Consider the following 21,699-nt stretch of genomic DNA (forward strand, 5'->3'; position numbering starts at 1 on the left):
AAGCAACAGAAATGGATTCTCCCCCAGTTCTGGAGGCCAGAAGTCCAAATCAGGGCCTGGGCAGGGCTGAAGCCCCTCCAAAACATCTCAGGCAGGACACATCCTGCCTCCTCCAGCTTCTGGTGGTGGCCGCCAGTCCTTGTGTTCCTCGGCTTGCAGCTGCCCCTCTCTAATCTCTGCCTGTTGTCACACAGCGTTCTCCCTGTGTGTCTGTGTTCTCACACGGGGCTCTCCTCTCTGATCAGGACCCCAGTCCTTGGCTAAGCCCCCAATCCAGTGTTACCAGAGCTGTTTCCTGTCGTTCTCTCCCCACCTCCACCTCATCTCTGCCCACCCCCTGCCTAGGTGCACCAACATCTTAAACAGCAATGGCGAACTCCGAGGCTTTCGGCCTCGGGACCGGGACGACATGGTGAGGAAGATCATTGAGCCGATGGCTTGCGATGGCCTCCGCACCATCTGCATCGCCTACCGGGACTTCTCTGCAGGCCAGGAGCCCGACTGGGACAACGAGAACGAGGTCGTGGGTGACCTCACCTGCATAGCTGTCGTGGGCATTGAGGACCCCGTGCGGCCCGAGGTAGTCCCTGCCTTCTCTGTGAGCTGCCCTGGTAACTGTGCCCTCTGCCCGAGCTTGTCCAGACTGGTAGGGGTGGCCTTCCTTCACACATAGTTGCTGCGGTCCCTCCGTAGTACACTTGAGCCCTGTCCCGGGTGCTCTCGCCCTGGCACCCGCACAAAGGCTCTGTCTTGCCTGCTGGAAGGCCTCTCCTGCTTGGCCTATGGGCCCAGCTCAGGCTCCACCTTCTACCAGGTGAGAAGGTGGCAGTGGCAGAGAGACTGTCGACATTTGGGATCTGATCTGCCCAGGACTGATGGACTGGAGGTGGTGCTGAAGCCTGAGGGGACACAGGTTTGGGGGACAGGGTGGGCGTTTATTGCTTGAGAGTTTGGCTGGGGCTACTCAACAGTCAGGACATCCCGTGGGGAGCTCATAGCAAAGGTCCTGGTGGGAGAGGGAGCCCAGAAGCATATCTCCATATGGACGATGCCACCAGGGGAGTCCAGACGAGGGAGACCTTGAGGTCTGTGTGGCAGATGGCACAGCCTTGACGCTGGGAAGTCACTTTGTTGTTGAAAGATCCCAGAGCCTGGAGGGATCCAGGCCTGGAGGATGGCCAGCCCCGGAGGGAGAGTGTAAGGTGTGGGGTACCCCTCTGTCTCCCCAGGGCCTCTGCATGGCACCCACCTCTGTCAGAAGCAGGGCCACTTTGATCCTGCCTATCACCCTGAGAACTTGTATTTGTAGGAGCCACCCTGGGGGTGCAGGTGTAACCCGGGAGGAGAAGCTTCTGGGCTCTCCTTTGGGAGACAGGTATGCATGTATTGGATCACGTAGCAAAGACACTTGATTCAAAGACAGTGCATCTAAACACCAGCCATGGGGTCATGTCAACAGAGCAGCCCTGCGCCCCGAGGAGAACATGGTCACTACGCCTGGAGAGGGAGCACCTCAAACCTGCCCTGGGAGAAAATGGGTGGTAGCGGAGGACAGGGGAGAGAAGTCCAGCGAGGGCAATGGGCCCCACCATGGTGGGCAGTGGCGTGAGTCCTGGACCCCGCTGAGCCTGGGAGAGCAGAAGGAGAGGGTGCTGGTGAGGTGAAGCAAGGCCACACTTGGGGACAGGCTTAGAGGCCTTTCCCTTCAGGAGCCATCGAGTCCCTCTGTTGGACCAGGGAGCAACTGAAGCACGGAGCGGAGGAAGGAATCTTGCCAGAGGGTCCTGGGGAAGAGGGCCAGCTCCTTCTCAGCTTTCGAGTGGCTGAGAGAGAGTCCAAGTGGTAGACCACAGTAACAGGGCCAGGCTGTGGAGGCTGGGCAGACCCCCACAAAGACTGGCCAGCCTGGTGGTGGCTGAGGACACACAGAGGGCCCAGTGAAGCCCTGGTTGCCAACAACAGGCAGTAGGCACAAGGGCCTCACTGAAACCTGCCAGGGTGCTAGGAGATGTGGCACGGCTGCAGCCAGAGGAGGGCCCGCGGGGCTGGGCCCTGGGGGGCCACAGGAAGCCTGTGGCAGGGGTGGTATTGATGCTGGAGCTGGGCCAGCAGGGGGCACTGGCAACTTCTCCAGACACCTGGCTGGCTGCTGCGCTGTGGGGCCTTGGGGAGAAGGCAGGGAGCAGGGCTGAGCAGGCGAGGAAGGACAGCCTGGCCTGGCCCTTTGGGGCCCTTTGGGGGTTTCTTCCTTTGGGGAAGAAACCGGGCTACACACACTGGGCCTGAGGAGGCAGGAGGCCTGGGTTCGCAACTGCTGGTTTTCAGGCGCGTCACGGCCACTTGGTGGCAGCAGAGGGTGGCTTCCAGACGTTTCAGGGCCAGGCATTCACTGGCTCAGAGGAGAATTGTCTTTCTGTGGCTCATGATCTTGTTATCCAGCACCCCAAGATCCTCAGAGAGTAGAAAGTGTCCCCGAGGCTGACAGCGAGGCCACTTGGTGGTATTCGCTGCAGGGACCATTGGATCACTCTGCCACAGCCTGAAGCGGGGCCCCAGCTGTCTCCCTGGCAAAGGTCACAGCCCCCCTGCCCATGGCCTCAGGGGCTGCCAGCATGCAGGGACTCCCAGGTCAATGTCCTCCCCTGGCCTCTCCCGGCTGCCCCGCCCCTGGCTCCTGCTCTTGCGTGTCTACTCCACCCACCCCAGGCTCCCTAGGCTTCTGCACTCACCCGACAGTGCTCACAAGCCCCACTGCCTAGGCTTGACCTCCTCATTCAGGTTCCCAAACTCTGAACCTGGCTCCTCTTCTCCTCTCCCCTTGCCCCTCCACCTCAGTGGCATCAGCTGCCTGACCCTGTCTCTCTGTCTCTGAGCCTGAAGAGCAACTCCCTGTCCCCCCACCACTGGGACAATGCCACCACCTCCCGGCCGGTCTCCTGGCTTCCCGCTCTCAACCCTGTGCAGTGCTTTCCACTCAGCACTGGGGAACCTCTTTCTCTTTCTCCAGAATCTAATATGATGCAGGTAGCCCCCAACTTTTAACAAATTTTTAACTTGGTGCAAAGGCGATGCGCATTCAGCAGAAACTTTACTTCGAGTCCCATACAACCATTCTGTTTTTCCCTTTCAGTGCAATGTTCAGTGAGTTACATGAGATAATCAGCACTGTATTCCACAGTAGGCTTTGTGTTCAATGCTTTTGCCCAACTGTAGGCTAATGTAAGTGTTCTGAGCACGTGTAAGGTGAGCTGAGCTAAGCCATCTCTGACTTATGGTATTTTCAACTTATCATGGGTTTATCGGGACCTAACCCCATTGTAAATTGAGGAGCATCTGTGTTTGAAAAAGGAAATGTGCACTACACAACCAAAGCTATGTTCTGCTTCCCCTGGAGAGGAGAGAGATATGTTGTCCTGCAAAACTACACTAGGAAAAAGATTAACTCCTGAGAAAAATGTCTTAGGTTTTATATTGTTTTAAAATATCATAATAAGCTACAGAGGCAAGTGAGAGAGGAGTCCAGGTGCCCACCCTAGCCGTGGTGGACCCTCTGGCTACCTGGGAGCCCTCAAGGTGGCTGAGGGTGCGAGGCCCCCTCCTCCTTCTTCTTTAGAGCTATGTCCCCTGCCAGCCTGTCTGTAACCCAGGCTGACCCTGGCTCAGCAGCCCCGTGTCTGTTTTCCAGCTGGAAAATGAGGTTGACAGAGCTGGGTGATTTCTATGGTCACCCAGGTGACCTTTCCAGACGTGAGTCTGATGGTGCCCCTGAACAGCGTAAAGCTTCCAGTGACTTTTCCCTGCCATGCTTCTGCCATCAGGGCCTGGATCTGTGTCGTCACTGGTCCCCAGGGCCTGGCACTCCCAGGGCCTGACACAGTGAAGGAGGCAAGCGCCTGCTCATTGCGGCTTGGCTGGGGCGGGACAGCCCTGCCACCCTCTGGGCCTCCTCTGGGCCCATGCCTCCACAGGGGCCCTGCATGGGGACCCATGGTTTGGCTTTACTGTCATCTCTGCTGGACTTTGGGCTGGCCGCAGATCTGATGGAGGAAGGGGTACTGCTTCAACCCAAAATACGTCTTGCCTCGATGACCCCACCCACCTCTCTTATCTCTTCTAGGTCCCTGAAGCTATCCGAAAATGCCAGCGTGCTGGCATCACAGTCCGCATGGTGACTGGAGACAACATCAACACGGCCCGGGCCATCGCAGCCAAATGTGGCATCATCCAGCCCGGGGAGGACTTCCTGTGCCTGGAAGGGAAGGAGTTCAACCGACGGATCCGCAACGAGAAAGGCGAGGTAGCACCCAGCTGTCTGCCACCCCAGACCCTCCTCTCCTCCCCCCAGCCCCCTGTGTGCCCGCCCTAGCTCTGCAGCGTCCTTGTGCTTCCCCTCCCCAGATAGAACAGGAGCGGCTGGACAAGGTGTGGCCCAAGCTGAGGGTGCTGGCCCGGTCGTCTCCCACCGACAAGCACACGCTGGTCAAAGGTAGCCGAGGTCCCACACCCCTTTCCTGGGGTGGCCAACCTGAGGTTGTCTGCTTCCTGACACCAAAAGCCAGGTTCCCAAACAGGTCCCCAGGGCCTGCCTAGGAAGCTGGGTCCATTTGTCCCATTAGCCCAGAGCAGCAGGGCAGGGGCCCATGAGGGAACTGGGGTTCGGGGAGGGCCAGTGACTCACTCCAGGTCACACAGGGAGTCTCTAGAAGCAGTGGGTCTAGAGCCAGGGACCCAGGGTCGTGTCCCCAGGCCCTAAGCAGATCCCTACCCTCCCACCCTGTCACTCAGTGAGACTTGCTTACTTATTTGGGGGTAGGAGATGATCCAGGTGACAGGGAGCACAGATGACTGGGACAGTCAGGACGGGGCAATCCTGAAGGGTTTTCACAGCCAACCTACCCCCATAGCTCCCTGGGCTACAGAGGGTTGTGGTGACAGATGGCCCCAGCCCTGCCCTGCCCTGATTTGTCTTGCAGGGATTATCGACAGCACCACTGGCGAGCAGCGGCAGGTGGTGGCTGTGACAGGGGATGGCACCAACGATGGGCCGGCCCTCAAGAAGGCGGACGTAGGCTTCGCCATGGTAAGCCACCTGGTGCCAGCCCAACTCACCATGGCAGATGGGGCCAGCGTCTGTCCCATGGACATTAGCTTTGTACCAGGAAGTGGGAGCCAGTGTTGGGGCAGGTTACAGAGTGCCTGAAGGTTCTTTCTCTCACATCCTGGCCACTTGGGCCGGCGTGGGCTTGGCCAGTCAGGGGACATGTGGTTAAAGGCATCTGCTGTGATGCCCAAGGTGACAGTGGGCCCCAGACATACTGTGGAGAAGAAGGGGAATGGGGGGCAGGGGCTCATCACTGATGGCATTGCCCACCCCCAGTCCTCTCTAAATGGACTGTCATCCCCAGATGAGGTAAGCAGAGTCCCCAGATGTGCTCTTCCTCTGCACTTCCTTCCTGTTGCTCACCCACTGAGTAGGGCGGCCCTGCAGACACCACCCGCATGGCAGGTTGCAGCCCCACAGCCACTGAAAACAGCCGCTGAACGCAGCAACCTGGCGAGCGCCTCTCCCTGCCCTACCGAAAAGGAGCGCCGCCCGGGGAACCCAGCCCAGTCCTTCCCAGCGCCTGTAGCCCAGAAGGGAGCTCCAGCCCAAGCTTCAAGAGGTGGCAGCTGTCACAGGGCCAGGCTTGGGGCAGAGGAGAGGGCTGAGCAGCTTGGCACAGCTGCAGCTGCGCCTGCATGGGCAAAGACCCACCCGCCCAGGGTGTCCTCATGTAGGACTTCCCACGGCTCCTTAGCCAGCAAGCGTCTCTGGAGTGCTAAGAACAGACCACACTGCTTGGTGGCCACGTGGTGGCAGCTGGGCTTTATGTGTTTATGAGCAAAGCCCCCCTCACTGTGACATGTGACAACTTACTGTTCATAGTACTAGAATGTGTTGCATAAAAACAACAACAACAACAAAAACAATGCTGTTCTTGGCTTTGGGGGGCGGGGTGGGATGTTATTCAGAAGGGGAGGGCAGGGAGTCAGCCCAGGTAGGCCAGGTGATCGGGGGGTCTGGGGAAGGGGCCCCCACAAACACTCTGTGTGTGTGAGTGTGTGTCACCCTGCAGGGCATCGCAGGGACCGACGTGGCCAAGGAGGCCTCCGACATCATCCTGACCGATGACAACTTCACCAGCATCGTCAAGGCCGTCATGTGGGGCCGTAACGTCTATGACAGCATCTCCAAGTTCCTGCAGTTTCAACTGACGGTCAATGTGGTGGCCGTGATCGTGGCCTTCACAGGCGCCTGCATTACTCAGGTGGGTACTGGGGGCTGCCACGCCCCCGCTGTAGGACACCTGGGCTCAGGCCTGAGGGCCAGATTGTGAGAGTGAGGGTTTTGTTTTCTTTGCTGCAGATTATTTTAGTTGACATCAAATTCACATGGCAAAAATTCACCATTTTCAAGTATACAATTCAGCACTCAAATTTTGAGAACATTCACCATGTTGTGCAACCATCGGCTCTATCTAGTTCCAGAAGACTGTCATCATCTTAAAAAGAAACCCTGTGCTCTTGAGCAGTCATCTCCCCATTTCTCCCCCAAACATCCCAGCCCCCAGCAACCACTCATGGGCTTCCTGGGTCTATGGATTTGCCTGTTCCGAACGTTTAATTCCTGTGGGATCAAATCATATGTGGCCTCTTGTGTCTGGCATCTCGCTTAGCACCGCGTTTTCAGGCTCACACACACAGAGGGCAGGACCTTCTGCCTTTTCATGGCTTCATAACACTCCATGGCACAGATTGCCACATTATGTACGTCTGTCCTGATGGACACATGGCTTGTTCCCAGTTTTTGGCTCCTGTGAATGGTGCTGCCAGGAGCATCTGTGTATGAGTTTCTGCATGGGCTGTGCATCCCATGGGAACCATTTCTCAATAGTCCCATTTTCCCCATTGGTGAGTGTCCAGATTTTCTTCGCCCCCCCCCTTAGAAAGAGGGGGGCAAATAAATACCTATTTGTTGCTGACAGGGATTTAAATTGCCTGCTGATCAACTTGGTCTTTTCAAAAAAATTTTTTTAATTGAGATAAAAATCACCTAACAAACTTCACCAGAACCATTTGAACCTTATGAAAGTACCTAACTCAGAGGTTTATATTCCTCCATAATGTCGAGCAACCATTGCCACTGTCTATTCCCAGAACACTCTCATCACCACCCCAAAAGGACACCCAAACCCCGTGAGCAGTCACTCTCTACTCCCTGAACCCCAGCCCCTGGCACCCACTCATCTGCTTTCTCTCTCTATGGATTTGTCAGTTCTGGAAGTTTCCTATGAATGGAATCAGACAGTACGTGGCCTTGTGTGTCTGGCTTCTGTGAGGCTGATTTTTAACCAACAACTCAGAGGAGCTGAGAAGGAAGGTCCAGTTCAGAGTTTCTGCCTCCTCCTGCCCCTGAGGTGCAGGAGACAAGGAGAGCAGCCCTCACTCTGTTGCCCCCAGTGGCAGACCCCATCGTCGGGCTGTTTTGTGGTCTGGGGTTTTTCACCTCCTGCGAGGGATTTGGAGCACACCTGCTGCCAGGTGAGAGAAGGGAGGCGGGCACATGACAGCCCAAAGAAAACGCCCTGCTAGCGTAAAGGCAATGTAGGGATGGAGATGTCTGTTTTCATGGGCATGAAATCCTGGTGATGTGGACCCCATGAGGAGCCCCCAGGAGCTACTGCGTTTCCACCCCCAACCTTCCCGGGCAGGCGGCCCATGGAAAGGTGACTGCCTCCTCTCCGTAGGACTCTCCTCTCAAAGCCGTGCAGATGTTATGGGTGAACTTGATCATGGACACGTTTGCCTCTCTGGCCCTGGCGACGGAGCCACCCACGGAGTCGCTGCTGCTGCGGAAGCCGTACGGCCGTGACAAGCCCCTCATCTCCCGCACCATGATGAAGAACATTCTGGGCCATGCCGTGTACCAGCTCGCCATCATCTTCACCCTACTGTTTGTCGGTAGGCTGGCCAGGGGCACACGGGAGGCCTTCGGGACACTGTCGCCACCACCTCGGGCTCAGATTCTGTCTGGTGTGTCTCCACTTGTGTCTCCGGGCCCAGTACGGGGTGAGACGCTGCAGTTCTTGACTGGAAGGCACACAGGGGAAGGAGCAGATGGGCCAGGCTAGCAACCCTGCAGCCAGGCCTGCTGGTAGCCTATAGCTCTTTCTCAGCCTCTCCTCCCAGGCCCCTGAGCAGCTGAGAAAGAGTTCATGTCTTAACATCCTGCCGACGGCTGTGTAGAGTAGGCAGCCTCTACCCAGCCTCAGAGTGGCCACGGTAACCCTAGGAACAGAACAGCCCACATTTACCCTGTGAAGATTGCTCCTGCGGAGTGACTGGGGTGTCGCGCTGGAAGCTGTGAGGGAGGGGGGCTTGCAAGCGAGAGGAAGAGAAGGAGGGCATCTGAGGATAGCCAGCATTAAGAACATCCCTTCTTAACCTCTTCCTTCCTGCCCTCAGGCTCAGGGTCTGGCCCCTGGCCCAGTGGGGTCTCAGGACTCTGGTTGGTTGAGCCTGGGGTAGGTGTGGCTGCCTTGGGCCTTGGCTGTGAGCTGGAAGTGGCCGTCCCCTGAGACAAGGGACCCATCTCGGGAGCTACACATGGCAGTCTCGATCCTGAGTCATGCACTGAGGTGACTGCCTGAGTGGGGAATGTTGCTTTCCAGGGGAGCTCTTCTTTGACATCGACAGCGGGAGGAACGCGCCCTTGCACTCGCCACCCTCAGAGCACTACACCATCATCTTCAACACCTTCGTCATGATGCAGCTCTTCAACGAGATCAATGCCCGCAAGATCCATGGCGAGAGGAACGTGTTCGACGGCATCTTCAGCAACCCCATCTTCTGCACCATCGTTTTGGGCACTTTCGGGATTCAGGTAGGAGGGGCGGCTCTACTCTTGGCATCTGCCACTTGCAAAAGGTGGAGGTGGTGGGCTTCAAGGCCTCATGTCCACCCCTAGTACTGGCCTCCCCACCTCCACTCCCAGAAGGAGCCCCACCCCACCTGGCTTTCTTGTAGCCCCCTGTCCTCTCTGCATGTCGGAGTGGGCCTTCATCTTCCAAACATTGCTGGCCTTGCCCTGGGTTAGCGCGCTGGCTTCCAGAAGGGTTTCGTGAGCCTTCATCAGAACTAAGTTTTCTCACAGATGCTGAAAGGAGTCCTCCCTGGCTCCCTCTAGGTCTGCCGTTCCCATTTCTAGCACTTAATTCCTTGGCATGAGGCTGCCATAGCTCCAGAAGTTTCTTTTGGAGATGCCCTCTGTGCCCAGTGTTGACACACTAACCTCTGCTTAACACAGTGCTGTGGACAGGCTGGTCAGCCCCACTGTCGAGGAGGGGCTAAGTGTCCTAAAATATAGTGTATTTGTAGAAAAAATGAGCTATAGTAAGTCCAACAGGTCAGGAGACAGTTGCTATTGAAAGACACTTTATGACTCACAGATCCCAAGAGGAGAGCACATGCCACACCATAGGAGCCCACATGGGAGAGTACCAAGCAGGAGGCAGGGTGTGAGAGCTGGGGACAAGAGCCTTTGCTGTGGTTCCCTCGGGGAGGAGCGGGTGAGGCAGGGCTGGTAGGCTCAGGACTGGCTAGGTTGCATCATTGAAGCAGTTCTAGGGCATAGGGGTGCTCCCTGGCTGTCTGGTACCTGGTCTTGGGTAATGAGCACAAGGGGATAGTGGCCGGGACTGTGACAGTCCAACAGAGGACAGGGTCAGTTTACATTTGGAAAGCTCGCCTCTGGGAATTGAATGCCTCCTGAGGAGGCAGGAGGCCAAGGCAAGGTGACCCCAGCAGGTTCTAGGGTCCTCCAGAATGAGGCGTATCCAGTGTGCCCACAGTGTGGGTGTCACAGCCTGTCTTGCTGAAAATAGGAGCATGGTCAGTGGAGCTGGGCCCGATTCCGAGGCTGGAGTCAGTAGGTGCCTGGCACCCAGGGGCGGTGGAGGCCATGTGCTGCTCTGTCATGGCACCCCCGGCCTTGTGGTTCTCTCGCAGGGAGCAGCCTATGCACCTGGGCGAACCGACCAGGGTGGCTGGGCCTTCAAGGGGCTGGAGAACAAGGGTGGCTCAGGAGCCGCAGCTGGACCTGCCTCTCTCCCACTTGCCCTTTACAGATTGTCATTGTCCAGTTCGGCGGGAAGCCCTTCAGCTGCTCCCCACTATCCACGGAACAGTGGCTCTGGTGCCTGTTTGTTGGTGTTGGGGAGCTGGTCTGGGGACAGGTGAGTGACAGCCCTGCCCCTCATTCCAGACTGCCCTGCAGACAGCTTCTGTGATGGGCCCACTTGCCCTAACCCTGCTTCAGAGTCTTGGGGTCCACACCCCAGGAAGCACACTGCGGGCTCAGGCCTGTGACACATCAGGACCCAGGGACAGGCCACAAGGGAAGATGTCAGCAAAATAATGCAAAGGAACATGGCTGGGATATGACAGGGCCCAGGAAAACTGCCCACAGCTCCCCTTTCTATGATAAGAGCCAAAAATTGCCCCTTCAAAATGGGTAGGTAGTTTGGGAAATCCCCACATATTTTAAATCAATCAAACGGCACCCTGATCAATAATCCATGGGGTGAAAGGAAAGTCTCCAGAGAAATTAGGAAATATTTTGACCTGATGGAAAGGACAGAGAGCCCCACATCGAGTTCTGTGGGCTGCAGCTGAAGCTGCACACCGGGAAGTGTCTAGGACCCCACAATTAGATCAGGAAGAAACAGCCTGGGTATTCAGGATCCGCTTATCTCTGTCTTCATCCGCTCCGACTGCCATAGCAAAATATCATAGACTGGGAGGCTTAGACAACAGACACTTACTTTCTCAAAGTCCCGGAGGCTGGACATCCGAGGCCAAGGAGCCAGCGGGGCCAGTTCCTTGGTGAGGGCTCCTTCCTGGCTTGCAGACAGCCGCCTCCCCACTCTGTGCTCACATGGTAGACAGAGGGAGCAAGGTCTCTAGTGTCTCCTCTCCTAGGAGCATTAATCCAGTAGGATCAGGGCCCCACCTTGGTGACCTCATTTAACCTTGATCACTTCCTTACTCCAAATCCAGCCACGCTGGGCACTAGGACTTCAACACATGAACTGGAGAGCATAGTTCAGTCCATAGCATTCTGGCTTTGTTTCTTTTTTTTTTTTTTTTTTTTGAGATAGGGTCTTGTTCTGTTGCCCAGGGTGGAGTGCAGTGGTATGATCACAGCGCACTGTAGCTTTGAACTCCCAGGCTCAAGTGATCCTCCTACCTCAGCCTCCCAAGCAGCTGGGACCACAGGCACATGTCACCACACCAGGTTAATTTTTGTATTTTTTGTAAAGATGTGTTTTGCCATGTTGGCCAGGCTGGTCTTGAACTCCTGACCTCAAGTGATCTGCCCCAGCATTAGTGTCCTCGGGGACAGCCCACCCAGTTCCTCTGTTTCATGTTCAGAATTCTCAGAATTCTCCTTTCCCTCTGCTACTGCACCTCACCTCCCAATCACGCTTGAACCTGGTTGCTCCATGGAGTCCCTTCACTTCCCAAAACCTGGACTCTAACCACAGCCCAGAGGGGTGCCAGGCCCTCTTCTTGCTCTTCAAGCTCCCAGGCCACTGGTCTTCTGGTCCCCCCGCCAGGAACGTGGTGCCAGCCTGTAGCTTGGCCTCTCAGGGCTACTGGGCTGTCCTTTTCATTTTTAACCTTGTTCAGTTACAAAGATAAAACATGTTCAAGTGAAAAACGAATAGAAGGGAATCTCTGTGAACCAGTCCTCAAGTCCCCTCCTGGCCACATTCGACAAAGACACTGGCATAGACACACAAGACAGACGAGACATCTTGTTCTAGAACTCCAGATGCCCATCATCCCTTTCTGTGGCTTCCCCTGCGTCCTTCTATACTGTTCCCCCAACTTCCCAGTGGCCTGCAATACGCAAAGCCATGCCCTCTCTTCACTCCTGCCAGGCTCCTTATCCGGTCACCCTTTCCAGCTGTCACCCTCCTTGTCACGTCCCACCCTCCCTAGCCCCCAATGCACAGGTCTTCTCTAGGCTGGTCTTCCCCCAGGAGATGCCCTCTCCAGGAGAGACTAGGCCAGAGCTCCAGCTGTCCTCTCCCAGGGGAGCTGCGCAAACAGCACCTGTGTCTCCCAGCAACGGTGTGGAGCGACATGCAGGGAGTATTGTCAACCAGGGCAGCTCACCCGGGCCCCAGTGTCCAGAGCTTTTCTTGGGGTGGTTCGCAGAGCCATGCCGTGGTCACATGGCTGACCTCCGTCTCCAGCCCTCTGGAGGTCCAGCTGTTAGTGTAGACTATGGGGCACGGTCCCGAGCCCCCAGCCCCGGTGAGCCATGCTGCTGTCAGGCAGGATGTTCCAGGGGCTTAGCGATCCCTCCTAGGAGCCCTTGCTGCACAGTGCTCCACTCGGGCCACTCCCCGGGCCCTTTGGCTATATGGAACTCCATGGAGGAGGGGAAGGCCCAGAGCTCCACATACTCCTGATAATGCATCTCAGCCCCCCGAGGGAACACTCCACCGGTTCTCCAGGGGCTGCCAGTTCCCGGGGGGCTGCTCTAGCTTTACTCCCTTTGCTTAGTCACACACACAAAAAAATGACATCCTTTGGAGGAAGGAGGCCGGCGTCTCCCTCTGGAGGGGGACTTTATGCCAGGCAGATGTTGCTCAGCCCGGCTCTCACGGCCACTTCCGTGTGGCTCTCCCAGGTCATTGCCACCATCCCCACCAGTCAGCTCAAGTGCCTGAAGGAAGCTGGGCATGGGCCCGGGAAGGACGAGATGACCGACGAGGAGCTGGCCGAAGGCGAGGAAGAGATCGACCACGCCGAGCGGGAGCTCCGCAGGGGCCAGATCCTCTGGTTCCGGGGCCTGAACCGGATTCAGACGCAGGTAAGCCCCGCCTCGCTGTCGCCCTGGCACTTCCACCCCAAGAGGGTAGAGGCAAGCTGGCCATCAGCAGCCGAGAGCTGGCCGTCTGCACCCAACACCCACAGGGAAACCCTCTGGTCTTGCTGCCAAGGTCACAAAAATAGCTGCCAGTGTCCCCTTTGCCATTCCGGGGTGTGTCCACTGATGGCTGTGGCACTGAGGTTGCCTCTCCCTGACACCTCCTTCAGAGCCCAGGCATCCCCCATAGCTAAAGGTGTGTGTGGGTGACTAATGGCTCTCTCAGAGGCACAGGCCAGCACTGTCTTCATCACTGCTGGGGCTCCCTTTACTTGGCGGGAACGGCCCCAGGTCGTAGGCAAGTGACATTCTCGGGAAGACAGGCCCATTTCAAACAGCCACCAGTGAGCTCAAGGTTCACTGGATGACACTGTAAATGCGATGGGGAGACTTCATTTGGGAAGTGGACTCTGGCCACCGAGTTGGTCCTTTCTGCTCATCCAAATCACCAAGGGTTAGGGCTGGCCAAGACCAAGGGCGTCAGCTGTGTTCCTCTCTGAAGTCAGATAGCCACCACTGCCACCAGTATCCGGCGCTTGCCAGAGCTACCCTGCTCCCTTGTTCCCATCTCCTCCCGGCCAACATTTTTGCCAGAATGCTCCAGACTCGCTGTGTCTCCACACCCCTCCCTGGAACTCTCTTGTGATCCCACTACAGCCTGGCCTCTGCCCACCACTCCCCAGAAACGGCGCTCGCCTAGGTCTACAAGGCTCCCTTCCGGCTCCTGGGGTCGGGCTATCCCTGCATCGTTCCTGCCTGCTGTGGGCACTGCCTGGAGACTTGCTGTCCTCACCCGCCTGGCACCCCCACCTCCTGCTCAGCCCTCGCCCCACCCTGCTGTGGCCCTTGAGTGCTGAAAATCCTGGCCCGGGAGGAAGAAAGAGCCCATGGGGACCCCACCTGCTTCCTGGCCCCTCTCCCACTGCAGCCCCTGCAGCCTCTCCTTCATGGCCTGCCCCTCCCCCAGCAGCCTCCAGAGGGCCACCCAGCATGCTTCACACTCCACCTCCTTCTGCAAGGCCTGGGCCACCGTCTCTCAGGTCACAGCCATCACTCCCTGCCCCTCCAGGCCCTGTCCAGGATCCCCAGTTGCAATGCCCCTGACATGGAGCGACTGATTCTCCTCCCTGAGGTCCTGCCAGAGTAAGGACACCACTGCACACTTGGCTGCGGAGCCAGGGCCCGCCTAAGCCACCAGCCCCAGCTCAAGCTGAAATAGGCGGGGACTGAGGCCACACCCCTTCCCAGGGTCTGTCACACATCACCAAGGGCTTGTCCCAAGGAATCATCCATGCAATTTGCACAAAGCTGTTCTCGGTGCCCTGGGTCCTGTATTCCCTCCCAGTGATCTCAAGGGCCTAGTCTCAAGGGACCCAGCCTCAGGGCAGCCCCACTCCCCGGGCCTCAGCCTCCTTTGCTTGCCTTGGCTCAGTTCAGCCCCTCCAACGCCGCCCTCTGCAGTGGGACTGGTGGAGCCTCTCTCCATTGTCCTAAGGATGAAGTCCACGCTCCTGACCATGACCTTCAAGCCTCTGCCTCTTGGTGTCACCCCAACCTTCCTGCACCCTTGCACCCCCGGCTGCCTTTCCAATCATGCCCTCTGCCCGCCTGTGCCACTGCACCTCCCCAACTCCCGCTGCATCCCCTGAGGCCCTCATGCTTACGAAGCCCTCTCCGACTCCTCTCACTCACACGGGCTCCTTGCAAAACTTTCCAGAGCTACAGAGTCCCCAGAGACCACGATCATGCAAGGTTAGGTCAAGGGGCACCAAAGAACTCCACATTTAAAGAGCCCCCAAGGAGTCCAAGGGGCCTCTCCAACTGAGAACTGGGAGATGAGGCTGGCATCCTAGGCACCCAACACAGCGTAGCCTGGGAAGGGTGTCTTAGGTCTGGACTCCGAACACTGTTACCTATGGCCTGGCCTGGTCAGAACACAGAGAGCCCCAGTGAGGAAGGGGAGCAGGCTTTGTCGCCAGATGGCCTGTGTCTCCCCTCCCGTGTGCAGGGGCTAATGCCTCAAGCACAATGCCTGGACAGGCCAGGGGTGCAGCACAGATAGTCTCTTCTCAATCCCTGCAATATATTTCTGTGCTAAATCTTAAACACATCAAATGTTAGAAGCAGCACTCACATCTGCCCCAGTGCCCTGCTAGAGGCCCAACTGTGCCTTCTACGAGACCATGCCTATGAGCCCCCCAGCTGCCCCCAGATGGGCTGTTGTGCTACAGAGCCCAGAGCCCAGAGCTGCCCAAGCCTGGGTTTGGGGGTGAGGACAGCAGGACCTTGCCCTTCGGCGGCCCACTTCACTCCTGCCGCTGCAGCCAAAGGCAACGTTAGCTTTTCGAGCAGCTGAGACAACAGCCCTGCCCTGACCTGAAGCATCAGTGGTGTCAGTGGTACACTGACCACCTGTGTGTCTCCCGTCCTCTGTATGTGGGGGCCACTGCAGCCTGGCTAGTAGAAGCGGGTCCCATCGGTTAGAGTCTTAGAGTTCCAGGCTGTTTCAATTGTCAGTGCTCACAGAGACACGGGCTGGTGAGCCCCCTGCTTTACCTATGAGGAAACAGGGTGCACTCCTTCCCCTCGGCACAGCCGGTCTGACTCTTTCATGGGTTCCTGACCCCCATGGTTTTTCGCTTTGACTTTGTCACATCCAACTCACCATGTTTCTCAGGAATGCTGAACCAGTCGGTTCTTTTAGCCAGCTATGTAAGAGCATCTGCTCTCTTTGATTCGAAATACCTGCTTGAAAAATGGAGGTAAAGCTTGGGAGAAGCCCGTCAGGTTGTGCGTATGCCCCAAGCCAAGAAAAACATTTCCTAGGCAGCTGGCCCCAGGTTTCTGTGTTTTGGGAACCACAAAAATCGCTCCCCAGATTTTGGAGGCCGGCACATGCTTTTCTGTTGCTAAGTGAAGGGATTTTGTAACCTGCTCGCACCATGGTTCCATACTAACATATCAACGCACCGGATGGACAGGGTGTCATTCCAGAATAAAAGAGTCCTTCAAACCCAGAGCATGTAGCTTTTTGAAGCGCTCATGACTCGGTCTGTCTTTTTTGCATCCCATAATAACCCAAAAAGAAGCTTCATTAGCGACTGGGCCTTGCTCCTGGCTCAGCTCTTGGGCTTCCAGGTATGGGGTGGTGGCGACTGTGGTATTGTCACTGATGGGGCTCTCCCACTGGGACACCGTCTGTAGCCAGGCCAGACCAATGCAAATCCGAGGCAGGAAAGGCATCTTTCCTACCCCTCATCACTTTTGCCGCAGCAAGAGTCCTCTCCTGAATCTAGACAGGAGATCCCCCTGCAAGCCACCACGACGCCATCACATCAACCATCCTCCTTCCGTGCGCTGATATACTCAATATGCGTTCCTCACGGTCGCAGCCAGTGCCACGAGGTACCCCTTGTGACAAGCGAGTGAGTGGGATGTGCTGGGCAGAAGGGGACTAGGCAGGCTGAGAAGGAGGAGTCCTTTCCACAGCGTGTCAAGGGTTGAACTGGCGTACATCCTCATTTTGGCTGGTGCAGGGGGAGTCTGAACACTCAAGCTGCCTTCTTCCATGAAGCCCTGGCCCGTGTCAAGACACCCAGGTGAACCTGGTGGCCACCACATAGCACTGCAGGGCTCGGGCTGGAGCAGGTAGCTTTGGGCTCCAGATACGCACACTGGCTTTGCTCTTCACATCATCTCCAGCAAGATGGACATGAGTCCCCATGCCAGCCAACGGCAGGTCAGGAAATCCAAAGACACTGGGTCAAGGCCCTCCTGCAGGCCTCAGTTTCCCCAGCCTCGCTTCCCCTTCAACTTGTAGGAAGCTGTAAGAGTGGGGACAAAGCGAAGCCATCCATGGCTGCCAGTCGGTGGGAGAATCCCCTCCTCCGCTAGGTCTGTAATTCTGCTGAGGTTTCGAGGGGGCGCTCCCCGCCCAGTCACTCGGATGAGCCACAGAAGCTGGCGGAGATGGGCAGGCAGACACAGCATGGGGCACAAGTCCTCCGGGTTTAGAGGAAGCAGGGCGGATTCTAATAGGAGCCTGTCATGTCCCTCAGGTGTGTTGGGGAGGGAAAAAAAAGGTTGAGAACTATGAAGTACTTCCTGACAAGTGGCTTGCAAGGGGCATTTCTGACATGTTTGCAGTGTGCCCTGACTTGTGACCCCCTTCCCTTCCCAATCTCATGACCACTAACCATCTGCTCAGCAAACCCTCTCTTGGTGGGTGGCACAGAGGCTGGCATCAGTCAGGGCCCTGTCCAAACATTGCCAGCTCCCAGTGAGCAGGGTGACCTGGTGAGGCTTTGCTGTCACCCTATGTGCCCAGTGGTGGCCCCTATCCTTGCCCAGCCCTCCCCTCCGCGATAGCCTGGACAACAGTGCAAGCCAAACTTTATCTCATTTTCTCTCCCACAGATGGAGGTAGTGAGTACCTTCAAGAGAAGCGGTTCAGTTCAGGGTGCTGTGCGCCGGCGGTCTTCGGTCCTCAGCCAGCTTCATGACGTAACCAATCTTTCTACCCCTACTCACGCAATTCTCTCTGCTGCCAATCCCACCAGTGCTGCTGGGAGTGAGTCTTGACTTCCCTTTTCTCTCATAAATGGCATCTCTGGGGAAGAATAAGCCTCCCCAGCTCGGCCTTCTCTCTTTTCCAGTCTTGCATTCCGCTCACCGTGGCTTTTCTGTTCTTTACTGCCCTGTCCAGTCCTTCCCGCCCAGACGGTGTCTCTCGAAAGCCATATTCTTTTATGAAACGTATTCAACCCATGGCACTTCCGGACCTCCCGTTCTTTGCTTTGTTTGGTTTTTGGGTTTATGTTTAGTGCTCCTTGTGCCATTGGTTCTCTTTTCTTGAACTTGTCTGCCTTTGCCGATGGTTCTTCATGAACTTGGGCCACTTCTGGGGGTGTCTGGTGTCAGGCTGGGGCCTTGCTCAGTGTTTAGTGGTGCAACGTCAGGGCAGCGCGCGGGCTCAGGGCCGCCTTTCCGGGGCTGGAGGGGTGGTGGGTGCCTTTCCCACACTGTTTGCCGCAGAAGAATCCAGCCAGCGTACCCAGGAACTGGAGCGGCGCTTCCAGCATCCTCCTTAAAGTGGTTTCCTAAGGATGCTGCTGTCGCCTGTCCCCAGGTGGGCTCAGTGCTGGCCAGTCACTACTGCACAGGTGGCGCCTGCCCTGTAGGCCTTGCCCCAAGCCACTGGGTGTTAGAGGTGTCCCCAGAACTGGCGCTCAGAGGCCGGGTATGTGGCCAGGTGTTCCTGAAGCGCCTTCACTCTTTCCAAACGAGCCTCAGGATCAGGCCTTAACCTGATCCTTAACCCACACTCTCTCCCCTCCTTCCTCTGAGAAGCTGAGAGAAACCACTTTTCTTCAAGATGTTGCCACAAAAAGTTCCTACCATGTTGGTCACAGTTTAAAGAGAACTCAGGGGCTATCCTAAGGAGGTAGAAACTTCCATAATTGCTCACATCTTTTTACAAAGACAAAGGGAAAGCCACTCTATTGCTGACCCCACCACCCCGATGGGAGAGAATGCAGGGAACCCAGTGGCTCCAGCCAGGCAGCCTGCTTTCTCCAACAAACTCAAGAGAGTTTATACACCAAATAGTAAACCTTCACGCGTGGGCCCAGAGCCCTTGTCAGGATGGTTCTGTGCTACCTCTTTCCTTTCCTTCTAGCAAGCCCCCGAAGCGCTCCCCTCTGCCAACATGAACACGCCACTCCCCTGCAGATGGGAGTCCTTAACCATGCCTTTTTCCATCACAGACTCTTCCAGCTTGATTTCTTTTCTTTTCCTGTCTTTTTTTTTTTTTTAGGAACTGGTGAGAGGTCCCTGGTGGGGGTCACCCCTCCTCTTGAATAAGCTGTCGTTTTGGGCCACTCTGTCCTTTAAGGAAGGGAGGAGGGCCATCCTGTCCCCGTTGGGAACAGAGCACGTGTGCTCACACACACACGCGTGCGCGTGCACACACACACACACACACACACTCTCACACACTTCTTCTCCAAACCACAGGCCACGCACACCTCCAGCTTGCTCCACACTCATCATGGTGCCACCTACCCTGGTCACAAATATTGGCCAACACTGTGGCGGTTGGGCTGAAAAGCAGCCGGTGCCTCCAGTGCCCTAGACGTGGGCCCAGAGGGGCCTCGCCGTCACTCCACCCAGAGAGGCCGACAGGAGGCTCTGCCAAGTCAGTTAAGGCCAAAAATGGTTCGTGGCCTCCCAGCACCTTCCTTCCTGGGAGCTGAGGGGCAACAAGGGGCATGGCTGTGCCTCAGCCTCCCTCCCCCTTGACTTCCTCCGTATGTCTCTTTGCCATCTCTCTCTGTGCTTCCTGTCTGTCTGTCCATCTGCCCATTTGTTGAGTTAAGGGGAAGGCAGCCACCACGGCCCCGCTCCATGCGTTCCTCAAGCCTTCTCCACAGCTCTGGCCTCATCCCACCCCAGGACCAGCTCCTTGTCCCTCTCCAGGTCCAGCCCAGCCTCAGTGGGGCCTGCTGTCTCTTCTCCCTCTGGATTCCTCCTACTTCCTCCCTGGGGCGGCCTCTTGCTCCTCTCTTCCTTGGCTCCTAGCACTTCTTTCCTGCCTTCATTCCGTGGCCATCTGTCCCCCTCCTCCCCACCTCCGGAGCCTGGCAGTGCCGGGTAAGTAGAGTGGGAGAGACGCCACCCCTCCTGCTGTTCACGAGCTATTCCATGGGGGCCCTAAGTGGCGGATAGCCAGAAGGAGAGCAGCTGTCCCTTGCACACTATGTGCTCCAGCAGAAGGTGGGTGGCAGGGCCCTCTGAAGAGGCCCATCCCAGCTGAACATCAGCATCCCAGAAAGGACTCTGCCGTGGAGGAAGATGCTGGCTGGGGACCTGGCAACACCAAGGACGTGCCCACTTCTGGAAGCCACCCGCCAGAACCACCTCCTGCCATCATCACAGTGCAGCAGATTGGTTTAGAACTCAGAACCCAACCCCCACTCCACGCTTCAAGGACCCCAAGCAATCACCAAGCCCAGCACCCTCATCCTAGAGATCAGGGCAAGGAGGTTGTCCCCAAGGGCCAGGACCTGCCCTGGGTCCCATAAGCAGCCAGGCCTGGCAGAGCGGGGACTAGCACCAGTGCCCACCCTCTACTTGGAACTTTCTGGTGGATGAGAGATGCTCCGAAAGCTGCGACGGAGCTCCCCTAGACAAGAGGGCTGCCCCAACTAGGCCTGCAGGGGCGTCAAGTCACATGGTTTCCTAAGGCAAACCCACAGTTTCCCATCCTCTTTGCCTGCTCCAAGCCAGGCTGCCTTTCAGCCCACCAGGAGTCTGGGGCTTTTCTGGGCACTGGAGCTGCCTTCGTCCCAAGCCTTTACCAATGAGGACCTCAGGCCCTCCAGGGAGAAGGGCCAGGGGTTGGTACCATGACATCCCCTCACCCTGTGCCCCTGGGGCCAATGCAGGAAGTAGCAAGGGGGTGACTAGGAGGGGTCTAGAGATTCGGGATCGCTGGGGCTCAGTGCTCACACACTTGAGCCCTCCCCACCCTGTCTAACCTCCCATGCCTTTGCTGCTTCTGGACTCAGGAGTCCCAACACAGGCCCCGTCCCTCCTCTGCATGCATTGTCAGACTGTACCAGCCACAACTTCTGATCCCCAGCTCCAGGCAGCCTCCACTGCCCCTCCCCTGCCCAGTCTGGTGACTACCCCACACCATGCCTCAACTACACACCCACACACCGAGGCCACAGTATCACTATCTCTATTGGGTATCCATATTCTGGAGAGCTGGCCAGGGATAGCTGGTTCAGTTACTCAGGTCTACCAAGGGTAGCAGGCCCAGGGGGCTACGTGTCTGCCCCTAGGAGGGACAGGAGGCTGCACGATCATTTGGAAAGTCCCCCCGAAGCCACTCGAGAGGACTTTTATGTCTGTTTTCCACTGGGACACACAGACACACCCCAGCCACGCATCCAAAGTCTATCCTTCCGGCAGCGCCAACACCAGGCCTGTGTGAGATGTTTACTATTGGAGTCGTTCCTGAGATGCCACCTGACCTGGCCCAACAAAGGGCAGGGGTTGGGCAGCAGGCCATGAGTCTGGTCCCCTGTGGCCACCGGGGGTCCCTCAGGGCCATTTAGTTCTGGTTAATCATTAGCTGGAAACAGATCACAGCAGTTGCTTGGTTTTATTGGCTTTGGCAACATGAAAACCGTTTGGCCAAAGGGGCCGAACCGGGCCACGTGAGTCCCAGGCTTTCCCTGGACGCTCCTTTCCAGGGCCCAGGGCGACATGCTCACCACACTCACAGCCCCATGGTGGAAGGAGTCTTGTTTTCCGGAGTTTGCATTTTCAGAAAGGTCATGTGCTTTGAGCCAAGCCTCCCTACCTGGTTTCTGGGAACGGCGTATTGGCATTTTTTTCTCAGATCTTTGACAGTCTGCACCCTGCCTCCATGCTGGAAGCAGTAGCAGCCCTCCCCCAAGAGCCCTGCCCTGCCCTAGGCTTTCCTGGAACCCTGGGCCCTACCACAGGGGAATGCCCTTGCAGGCAATTCCTAAAGTAGACACCAGAACGCAGCCTAGGGCAGCCCAGAACCCCTGGTCCAAGGCCCTCCCCATCAGGCACTCCGAGTGTGGACTCCTAAGCTGGGAGCCAGGGCCAGAGACCTCCCAAGTCTAATTGGAGGTCCCGCACCTGGATTCAGCCAGTACAGAGGCAAGGGCTCAGCTGGG

General features: G+C 57.0%; 1 protein-coding gene across 33 annotated transcripts in view; it reads left to right on the plus strand.

Annotated features, from left to right (window-relative positions):
- ATP2B3 (ATPase plasma membrane Ca2+ transporting 3) overlaps positions 1–21,699 on the plus strand; it is a 66,113-nt gene that overhangs the window by 35,158 nt on the left and 9,256 nt on the right. For 8 of the 33 annotated variants that reach the window (XM_077988829.1, XM_077988838.1, XM_077988830.1 and 5 more), the window contains 10 exons: positions 346–580; positions 4,118–4,297; positions 4,399–4,486; positions 4,974–5,080; positions 6,117–6,308; positions 7,788–8,001; positions 8,712–8,923; positions 10,167–10,274; positions 12,743–12,925; positions 17,399–17,552. In XM_077988829.1, coding sequence (XP_077844955.1) covers positions 346–580; positions 4,118–4,297; positions 4,399–4,486; positions 4,974–5,080; positions 6,117–6,308; positions 7,788–8,001; positions 8,712–8,923; positions 10,167–10,274; positions 12,743–12,925; positions 17,399–17,552 — 1,673 coding nt within the window. Of the gene's footprint in view, positions 1–345; positions 581–4,117; positions 4,298–4,398; positions 4,487–4,973; positions 5,081–6,116; positions 6,309–7,787; positions 8,002–8,711; positions 8,924–10,166; positions 10,351–12,705; positions 12,926–13,639; positions 16,000–17,398; positions 17,755–21,699 lie in introns of those variants that run through there. The other 25 variants (XM_077988821.1, XM_077988837.1, XM_077988822.1 and 22 more) reach the window with 8 other exon arrangements.

Source organism: Macaca mulatta, chromosome X (genome assembly GCF_049350105.2).
Source record: "Macaca mulatta isolate MMU2019108-1 chromosome X, T2T-MMU8v2.0, whole genome shotgun sequence".
In the NCBI taxonomy this organism is placed as follows: Eukaryota; Metazoa; Chordata; class Mammalia; order Primates; family Cercopithecidae; genus Macaca; species Macaca mulatta.